This window comes from Anastrepha ludens, chromosome 3, assembly GCF_028408465.1.
Source record: "Anastrepha ludens isolate Willacy chromosome 3, idAnaLude1.1, whole genome shotgun sequence".
NCBI classification, from domain to species: Eukaryota; Metazoa; Arthropoda; class Insecta; order Diptera; family Tephritidae; genus Anastrepha; species Anastrepha ludens.
In genome coordinates, this window is record NC_071499.1 from 98654608 (window position 1) to 98665324 (window position 10717).

At 38.9% G+C, this 10717-nt stretch overlaps 2 protein-coding genes across 2 annotated transcripts; one reads left to right on the forward strand and one right to left on the reverse strand.

Annotated features, from left to right (window-relative positions):
- Nucleotides 1-6045: 6045 nt before the first annotated feature.
- Nucleotides 6046-9034, reverse strand: LOC128858562 (HEAT repeat-containing protein 6). The gene is made up of 2 exons (XM_054094953.1): nucleotides 6256-9034; nucleotides 6046-6185 (listed from the first exon to the last, which is right to left on the reverse strand). Exons 1-2 carry the CDS (start codon nucleotides 8921-8923, stop codon nucleotides 6142-6144), a joined length of 2712 nt encoding a protein of 903 aa, XP_053950928.1. The 5' UTR covers nucleotides 8924-9034; the 3' UTR covers nucleotides 6046-6141.
- Nucleotides 9035-9194: 160 nt separating this feature from the next.
- LOC128856646 (long-chain-fatty-acid--CoA ligase 5-like) lies at nucleotides 9195-10355 on the forward strand. Its single transcript, XM_054091957.1, has 5 exons — nucleotides 9195-9386; nucleotides 9462-9571; nucleotides 9680-9908; nucleotides 9987-10152; nucleotides 10258-10355. Exons 2-4 carry the CDS (start codon nucleotides 9507-9509, stop codon nucleotides 10086-10088), a joined length of 396 nt encoding a protein of 131 aa, XP_053947932.1. The 5' UTR covers nucleotides 9195-9386; nucleotides 9462-9506; the 3' UTR covers nucleotides 10089-10152; nucleotides 10258-10355.
- The last annotated feature ends 362 nt before the right edge of the window (nucleotides 10356-10717 follow it).

Consider the following 10717-nt stretch of genomic DNA (forward strand, 5'->3'; position numbering starts at 1 on the left):
CGACCTTAGCCCAGAGCACGCTCTTTTTCCTCCTTCCCGATGTGAACTCGTTCTCCATGCTCAGTCGGACTGTGAGCAGTAATTTTATCTCCGATGTACTAAAGTAATCACTAAAACCAAGAAAATTATAATAAAATAAAGTTTAAATATCGTATTTTTCATCAATTTTTGTATTAAAAGCTAAAATAAATAATTAAATACCTACTTTTCATCAGACATTGTACTAGCGTATTTATTGGCAGTGTGAAAATTTTTGCTGGAAATAATGCACGACTTTTGATACAAAAATGACGTTTAAGAACGCGTTGCATTTGCAGTACTGCCATATTTGCATTTTTGAACGCACTGCTCACTCTGAAATGGTATGTTGCGCATTATAATGCATTGTTGAACATACCCCCAGTGATACGCAGTGGACGAAGCTCCAGACCTGCCAAAATACTGCAATTAGGACCGCGACAGGATGTCTCTTGATGTCCCCCATACAACACCTGAACGACGAGGCTCATATGCTACCTGTGAAGGAGCATAACAAACTGCTCAGCAAGTAGTTTCTGCTAGGGTGTCACCGTAGGCCTCACCCATGCAGACGCCTGCTTGAGCCTGAGCTACCTCCCAGACACATCAGGAGGCACTTATTAAACTACGTGGACGAGATCCTAGACAAAACAGGCAGACCACTCCAGGATTGGACAGTGTACAGACAGGCCATAAACGACATTCATCGGGAGACTCTCATCACCTTCTTAAGCTCCCGACCTCCGAATGCCGTTATCGGAGCCCAACCACCACCAATTGCAGACGAAGAGCTCCAACTTCCCCGAGAGTCCCGCGTAACCTTGGCACAATTACGTTCTGGATATTGTAGCAGGTTAAACTCCTACTTATCCAGAATCGACCCCGACAAACTAAACATATGTCCGGCATGTAATGGCACCCCGTACGACACTAACCACCTTTCCACATGCCCCATCAAACCCACTCATCTAACACCTCTCTCCCTCTGGACCCAACCCGTCGAAACAGCTAGTTTCCTGGGCCTACCGTTAGATGAGCTAGACGAAGATGGCCGGTGATTACACTACACCGACAGGGCAAAGGTACTTGTACAACAACAACAACAACCAACCATCACCTATTGCAGATGAAGAGCTCCAGCCTCCCCGTGAGACACGCGTAACACTGGCACAATTACGTTCTGGATACTGTAGCAGGTTAAACTCCTACTTAACCAAACATATATCCGGCGTGTGAAGATACCCCGCACGACACTAACCACCTTTTCGCATGCCCTCTAAAACCTACTCATCTAACACTCCTCTCCCTCTAAGCTCAAGCCGTCGAAACAGCATGTTTCCTGGGCCTACCTTTAGATGAGCCAGACGAAGACGACCGGTGATTTACACTCATTTCCACAGAGAGGGTTTAGTATTGCTGCTACAACAGCAACAACAACAACAACTACAAAGTAGCTTATTGGGTTCGTTATAGCCATCACTACTCCAGGATTAATCCTAAGCGCTCTAAACCAAGTTACCTATCATTCCTCGTTCCCAAGACAGCCGGTCCAACGTAATCGGAACGACCCAGGACTGTCACCTCAGCAACATTCCCCGTATTTGTATGAGAAATGTTTATGCTGGCACAGCAACAATAACAACAACCTATCATCCCTGCCATCTAATTAAAGGGTTTTGCAATAAAAGGTGTTATTTTGATATTCAAAGAAAAATGCTATTTTTTAATATAAATGATCGCATGTTTATTTCATTATAAAGAGGAAGGTATGCCATTTATAGTGGAAAATAAAATCAGGCAAATGCCATCAAGACCACGCTTACAGGACAAAATCCTTTTCATGAAATTTTCCATAACCGAATTGCAAAGTGACTGCCCTATGTCTTAGATAGCCTCACGAATTCCATCTTTGAGGTTTTGTATCTACCCTGGGATGTTGGCGTAGACCTTCTCTTTCACGTGACCCAAAGAAAAAAGTCACAAGGTTTTAAATCACAAGATCTTGGTGACCAATTGTGATCACCTCTTCGAGAGATAACACGGTCCGGAAACTTTTCCCATGAAGGATCAATGGTTTCGTTGTTTGTATGGCACGTAGCTCCGTCTAAACGTTGTCCAGATCAACACGATCCAATACCGGCCATAAAAAATCGTTAATTATATCTCGATAGCGCAATCCATTTATTCAGAACACCTGTTATTGGAAAACCCTTTATAATACACTCTACACCCACCAAAGCACTGGCGGCAGTAAAATCACTAATGTACACTTAGCCTCTGCCCATTTTAAATGCTTCAGTCAATACACTGCACTCACAAGCCTTTTGCCCTACACTTGATAGACAAATTTATCAGCATTTTGACGGTTGTGATTCACTATCACTACTAATTAATTCTTCCGATTCGAACATTTCCAAAAAATATACATTTCTGAAGGATTTCGATCTTCTTCTACGATCTTCTACATATATATATAAACCAGCAATTTTTCAACGGCCTCCGTTCCTAGCGCTGCGATTATTTCTGTTTATTTGACAATTTTATTATTTATTGTGTGGATTCCTCCATCTAATGCAGCGCTGAATAAAAAAAATACATTAACAAGTACGAAACATGGTGGTGTTGGAACTACGATGAAGGTTTCCCGCCGAATCGGTAAACTCTATGCCCAATAGACTTACAAAAGTGTTGAAACAGTTATCCAACAAGATACTGAAAACATATATTTTTGAGTTCTGTTTTTTTGCCATTGCCTTCCGAGGGCGACCGCTTTTACGGAGATTCGAGCCTAGGCACTTCCGAATGGTGGTCACGCACCAACCTATTCGGCTACGCCGACCGCGTTAATTATATAGCTCCCTATTGACCCCGAGTCCCAGTAAAATGCATAAAATAAATAATTAAATACCTACTTTTCATCAGACATTGTACTAGCGTATTTATTGGCAGTGTGAAAATTTTTGCTGGAAATAATGCACGACTTTTGATACAAAAATGACGTTTAAGAACGCGTTGCATTTGCAGTACTGCCATATTTGCATTTTTGAACGCACTGCTCACTCTGAAATGGTATGTTGCGCATTATAATGCATTGTTGAACATACCCCCAGTGATACGCAGTGGACGAAGCTCCAGACCTGCCAAAATACTGCAATTAGGACCGCGACAGGATGTCTCTTGATGTCCCCCATACAACACCTGAACGACGAGGCTCATATGCTACCTGTGAAGGAGCATAACAAACTGCTCAGCAAGTAGTTTCTGCTAGGGTGTCACCGTAGGCCTCACCCATGCAGACGCCTGCTTGAGCCTGAGCTACCTCCCAGACACATCAGGAGGCACTTATTAAACTACGTGGACGAGATCCTAGACAAAACAGGCAGACCACTCCAGGATTGGACAGTGTACAGACAGGCCATAAACGACATTCATCGGGAGACTCTCATCACCTTCTTAAGCTCCCGACCTCCGAATGCCGTTATCGGAGCCCAACCACCACCAATTGCAGACGAAGAGCTCCAACTTCCCCGAGAGTCCCGCGTAACCTTGGCACAATTACGTTCTGGATATTGTAGCAGGTTAAACTCCTACTTATCCAGAATCGACCCCGACAAACTAAACATATGTCCGGCATGTAATGGCACCCCGTACGACACTAACCACCTTTCCACATGCCCCATCAAACCCACTCATCTAACACCTCTCTCCCTCTGGACCCAACCCGTCGAAACAGCTAGTTTCCTGGGCCTACCGTTAGATGAGCTAGACGAAGATGGCCGGTGATTACACTACACCGACAGGGCAAAGGTACTTGTACAACAACAACAACAACCAACCATCACCTATTGCAGATGAAGAGCTCCAGCCTCCCCGTGAGACACGCGTAACACTGGCACAATTACGTTCTGGATACTGTAGCAGGTTAAACTCCTACTTAACCAAACATATATCCGGCGTGTGAAGATACCCCGCACGACACTAACCACCTTTTCGCATGCCCTCTAAAACCTACTCATCTAACACTCCTCTCCCTCTAAGCTCAAGCCGTCGAAACAGCATGTTTCCTGGGCCTACCTTTAGATGAGCCAGACGAAGACGACCGGTGATTTACACTCATTTCCACAGAGAGGGTTTAGTATTGCTGCTACAACAACAACAACAACAACAACTACAAAGTAGCTTATTGGGTTCGTTATAGCCATCACTACTCCAGGATTAATCCTAAGCGCTCTAAACCAAGTTACCTATCATTCCTCGTTCCCAAGACAGCCGGTCCAACGTAATCGGAACGACCCAGGACTGTCACCTCAGCAACATTCCCCGTATTTGTATGAGAAATGTTTATGCTGGCACAGCAACAATAACAACAACCTATCATCCCTGCCATCTAATTAAAGGGTTTTGCAATAAAAGGTGTTATTTTGATATTCAAAGAAAAATGCTATTTTTTAATATAAATGATCGCATGTTTATTTCATTATAAAGAGGAAGGTATGCCATTTATAGTGGAAAATAAAATCAGGCAAATGCCATCAAGACCACGCTTACAGGACAAAATCCTTTTCATGAAATTTTCCATAACCGAATTGCAAAGTGACTGCCCTATGTCTTAGATAGCCTCACGAATTCCATCTTTGAGGTCTTGTATCTACCCTGGGATGTTGGCGTAGACCTTCTCTTTCACGTGACCCAAAGAAAAAAGTCACAAGGTTTTAAATCACAAGATCTCGGTGACCAATTGTGATCACCTCTTCGAGAGATAACACGGTCCGGAAACTTTTCCCATGAAGGATCAATGGTTTCGTTGTTTGTATGGCACGTAGCTCCGTCTAAACGTTGTCCAGATCAACACGATCCAATACCGGCCATAAAAAATCGTTAATTATATCTCGATAGCGCAATCCATTTATTCAGAACACCTGTTATTGGAAAACCCTTTATAATACACTCTACACCCACCAAAGCACTGGCGGCAGTAAAATCACTAATGTACACTTAGCCTCTGCCCATTTTAAATGCTTCAGTCAATACACTGCACTCACAAGCCTTTTGCCCTACACTTGATAGACAAATTTATCAGCATTTTGACGGTTGTGATTCACTATCACTACTAATTAATTCTTCCGATTCGAACATTTCCAAAAAATATACATTTCTGAAGGATTTCGATCTTCTTCTACGATCTTCTACATATATATATAAACCAGCAATTTTTCAACGGCCTCCGTTCCTAGCGCTGCGATTATTTCTGTTTATTTGACAATTTTATTATTTATTGTGTGGATTCCTCCATCTAATGCAGCGCTGAATAAAAAAAATACATTAACAAGTACGAAACATGGTGGTGTTGGAACTACGATGAAGGTTTCCCGCCGAATCGGTAAACTCTATGCCCAATAGACTTACAAAAGTGTTGAAACAGTTATCCAACAAGATACTGAAAACATATATTTTTGAGTTCTGTTTTTTTGCCATTGCCTTCCGAGGGCGACCGCTTTTACGGAGATTCGAGCCTAGGCACTTCCGAATGGTGGTCACGCACCAACCTATTCGGCTACGCCGACCGCGTTAATTATATAGCTCCCTATTGACCCCGAGTCCCAGTAATTTGTAAATAATTCGGTCATGGGCAGGTTCTAGTAAATCAACTACAAAAGCGCCATTTAGAAATAAGTCGTTTCCAACTAACATTTAATACAAATTTTATTTAAGTAAACTTTGTTTTCAGTTAGTAGCAAAAAGGTATGCAATCTCTTACAAACTTAATAGCGTTTATTTGCTCTAGATTCAATATTGAACGATTTCTTAGTAATTCATCCAAATGTGAACAGGAAGACAGTAAAGGAGTAGCTTTTCCAGGAATCATGCGTGTGGTCACTTTTATCCACGTTTGTTTTACCACTTCTGCTCTTTGTAAGAGCATACGGGAAAGCAGAGGAAAATCATCAAAATTAGCCAAATTTATTATGTGACACATTACTACGCACAATTTTTCTTGAAACTGATCTCTGTGGTTGTACTCATAAAAATTTTGCAGATTGTTCGATTGTTCTATAGCTCGTATTATTGTGCTCCATATTATTCCATAGTGCTCTCCGAAATATTTTCGCTTAGTAATATGTATTATAGCAGTTGTTGCATTAATTTTAACTTTATAATTTGTGTGGCTATGAATAATATGACAAAGTGTAGAATAAAGTGACGATTGCCAGTTTAAATCTTTATAAGTATACGTACATAAGAATATATTTTCATTTTGTAACATGTTTCCGACTGCATAGCATGAATTCCATTTGACTTTTGAAGATCCTGAACTGCGTATACTCTCAATTAGCTTATTTATAGAACATTTAATCAAAGTTCTATCCGACAAATTACAAAAATGTTTTTCCGAAAGCAGGCGCAATAAATTCCCAAGAGATCTGACTGCGTTGCAGCGAACCTTATCATTATCAATGCACGCATACGTAGAGTTTCTAATCAAGCTCCACAAAATTTCATCCGAAATAGGTTCATTTGATATTTCCATATTATTTTCCACCAAGGCGTCGGTAACGTTCCCCATAGCCCAAAAAATTTTAATGCGTACGGCAATATTTCTACTTTTTGCTAATCGCAAAATCAGTTCTGCAGTATTTTCGATAAAAACAAGATCAATACGCATTGACGGAAAAGTCACGAAAACAGATAGTGCGCGCACAACTGTGGCACGAATTATCTCATCCTCTACAGGGTCACTGCTAACACTAGTTAAAAAGCTTAGCAAAGTCATTCGGATGGACTGTGTTAAATTTTCAAAAACAAGCATGCCAATGTTACTTAATGATTCACACAATACTATTTTAACAGTTGATTCTTTTTCTTTACTTATTTTATGCATTATGACAGGCACCATACGAGTCCAGAAGTGTTTACATGTTTCAATATTTTCAACTTTAACAGTGTTTTTTAAAAACTCACTCATTTGAAATACACATGCATCTAGGCATTTCGATCCGGTCAACCGAAATTCAAATTGATCCTCATTTAAAGCATCCTCTAAAGCAATTGCTAATTCCTCTAATTGATGTCTTAAAAATAATTCAAAATGTGTAGCCATTGCCGACAATAAATTTAGGCTTTTAATTCGTAAAGGGTTACATGTTTTTATTTTTCGACACCTTGCGGCGTGATGTGAACGGTTTATCCCTAAATTGGAAAACACTTTTGAAATTAACCAAAATGGTTCGATACTCGTCCCTTCATTTTCTTGTATCTCACGAGTGTTGTATACACTTTCGACACCAAAGTCCTTCATAACTGTTTCGTTGGTAATATTTTTCCGATACTTCTTGGATGTTTTCAAAAGTCCCTTAGGTATACCTAAAGCTTCAAGTAATCCAATACAAATTTCTGGTTCCATTAACAAATATTCCAACACTGTTAACGCAGAAATTTGAATACGGAAATCAGTGTGAGAGGCAAGCTTTTTAGCCGTATTCACAAAATTATAAACTAAGTCACATTCAAATTTAACAAATGGAGTTACTTGAACTAAGGCCGCTGAACATTTTAATGCTTGCATTATAACAGGTATTGAGTCCTCTTTTTCAATAATTATAATAAGCGTTTTATAAGCTAACATAATAGTTAAACCAAGCATTTGAGAAAATGGAACGAATGCCGTAGTTGTAACTTTGAATTCTGCTTGGTTGAATAAATCCCTGGAGTTTAAAAACAGATCAGTACAAACATGAAGAGCTGCACAGCGGCATTGCATATTTTCGTCAGTTTGGCATACGACAAGGATATCATTGCGACCATTTATACTATCGGCTATATCGCACGGGAAAATGGATTGCCAATATGAATAAAGATATCGTCGTTCCATAGATCTAGTTACATCGCCAAACAGCGATATTGATGTAATACGTATTTTAGCGCTGATATCAGTTTGATGGACATCGTATTGATTTACATCGAAGTAATTTTTTGAATTAAGCATGGAATTATCCTCTAAAGATTTTTCGTTTTTAAAAGCAGATTCTAAAGCATTAACAATTCCCCTGGTTCTTGTTAATCGACATCTTTTCTGTTTTGCAGATTTTCCTCCAATCTTATACGCTTTTGGCTCGTCTGCGGCTAAATCATCCGGTGTGTTTTGAGAGTACTGTTGCGAGAAATTTATTTTCAGAGGTCTGGTCTGCCTCCCTGCTCCAATTGGGTTTCCAAAAAACATATATCCCAGAGATATTTCCAATAGATCCGTAATGAAGAGGTTAATGTCATCATGGCACAAGGAAAGCAATTTCTTTATCAAAATTAAAGAATAAAGTATTATTTGTGGGACTTTACACGCTTTAAAATTTGATAAATTGTGCATACTGATCATAAACTCCAAAACAGCTTTAAGAGTCACCACTTGCCAATCTGAGCGGTTTATGTCATCTGTATCATTAAAGATCAAATCTATACATTCCAAAATAGATAGAACATAATCATCACATTTCTTTCCCGCATTATCATTTTTCAATCGACTGTACAATAAAGATTGTGGATGAAATAGTTCATTGAAAACCATCATCTTATATTTTGGGAATACCTTGACAACTTTTGTTATTGCTCTTAATGCATAACACTCGACAGCGCTATTTATTGAATAAACATCACAAAGCCATTTTAAAAAACGCTTTACCCGTTCGTCATCTCTATAATCGCAAAACGAAAGCTGAATTCTGAGCAGTTGGCCAATGCATTCTTCTACTATTTCATCAGAAATTTCAATTGTACTCATCAAATCAAAGATATTAAGACTTCTTTCAATCAAAATTTCAGAATTCTCGGTAAAATTCTTCAGCACTTTCAAATCAGTCAAAATTTTTTCGTATTCCATTTTTGTTGCATGCATATACCGATTGCACACCATACGCCCAAATAATTTAAAAACAGTGACAAATTCGACTGACTTTTAATTCTAATCCCACTAAAAGGTATTTAAACAGTATTTCGATTTCGATATTTGCAAAATCAATGCCCAAAATACACCAGCGATAACTGTTGTGACAGCTCTTATAGCTCTTAAAGACGCTCAAGCATGCATGTCCAGCAGCTTATATGTGTGCGTGTCGGGTATACTCCCTGCAACCCTGCAAACCAACGTTCACCAGTTTTTCCAATTTTACCAACACATTCACTCAATTTTTCCAATAATACCCACACAATCACATTTAATTCTTTTGTCATTTTCGATGGGTTATACATATATTTATCTCATAATTTTCGTGAATACTTATTAAACTTAACTATAGTGAGTGCGAAAGTGACAGCAAAAAACAAGTTGCAAATGTCAAATACAAAAATTAATTCTGTGAAAATCTCCAAGCAAAAAGGTAAGTTCAACAATTTTTAGTAAATTTTGGAATTATATATCTATTTAAACTAATAAAATGTATTTTTATTTTCAGAAAAACGTATTCACAAATCCTTTGCAGCTTGTGGATGTGCCGGAGATGGAGTATTTCGCCAGTCAAAACACTGGGGAGGTGTGCGTGCGCAGTTCTAACGTATTCCACGGGTAGGTGTTGATAATTTAAGCAAATAATGGTTTCTTCCTGTGCGAACTTGATTTCTGTGACTAAAACTAACTTGAATGATAATTTCTTTCTCTGCCTTTGCGTCGCAGTTATTACAAAGATCCCGAGAAAACTGCTGAGGCTGTTGACTCTGAAGGCTGGCACCACACGGGCGATGTGGGCATGTGGCTTCCAAATGGCACGCTGCGCATAATCAATCATCGCAAACACATTTTCAAGCTAAGCCAGGGCGAATATATTGTACCGGAGAAAATTGAGAATATTTACACTCTGAGCCAATATGTAAATCAGGTGTACGTTTACGGAGAGAGCCTTAGGGTAACTCCATTTTTTGACATAATTTCTAGCTTTTCATGTTCACGCCATATTTACATACAACCCTTAACGCCCACTTAGAGCTGCATCATAGCCGTCGTCGTGCCTGATGTGGATGTTCTCAAGCAGTGGGCGAACGACAATCGCGTCAAGGGCACACTTTCGGTGCTATGCATGCAATAATCCACAAGTAAAAGAACTCATGCTGAATTGGGGTAAGCAGAGCGGACTGAAATCCTTCGAACAGGTAAGTAGCCCAGTGCATATCTGCTTATACTAGTAACGTATGACGTGGTAATAATATCATAATTTAAAATTAATAATAATTACAAATTTTGTATTTATATACCAGGTCAAGGATATATATTTGCATCCCGATCCGTTTTCGGTACAAAATGGACTACTCACACCAACATTCAAAGCGAAGCGGCCACAATTGAACAAAACAGTGCGAGAAGCCCCGTAGAGGAGTTAGAAGTAAAATGCGAACAATTTTAAGCTTTATGCGAAAATAGAAAAAACATTAAATTGCTATTTATTTAATTAGGCATCAATTTAAATTTCTGTAAAATAGATATTTTAAATACCGGCATAAAAGCAAACTATTACCATTTTAGCCAAAACTATTCTTCAGGTACTAAATAAAATTTTATTAGAAAAGAGTAATCAAATGTAAATATTATACTAATTTATGTACATAAAAACTAAAAGGTAACCTTTCTAATAACTAAACTAATTAATGCATATAAATAACTAAAACTAAAATTTGTCTAACACCAAACCTAATTTTATAATGTCAAATTACTTTAATT

Coding starts and splice junctions, on each gene's coding strand:
- LOC128858562 (XM_054094953.1), bottom strand. CDS start 8,923: ATGGTGTGCAATCGGTATATGCATGCAACAAAAATGGAATACGAAAAA. Junction 6,186..6,255: donor AAATGAAAATATATTCTTAT/GTACGTATACTT, acceptor TATTATTCATAG/CCACACAAATTATAAAGTTA.
- LOC128856646 (XM_054091957.1), top strand. CDS start 9,507: ATGGAGTATTTCGCCAGTCAAAACACTGGGGAGGTGTGCGTGCGCAGT. Junction 9,572..9,679: donor AGTTCTAACGTATTCCACGG/GTAGGTGTTGAT, acceptor TTTGCGTCGCAG/TTATTACAAAGATCCCGAGA. Junction 9,909..9,986: donor TTTACGGAGAGAGCCTTAGG/GTAACTCCATTT, acceptor ACGCCCACTTAG/AGCTGCATCATAGCCGTCGT.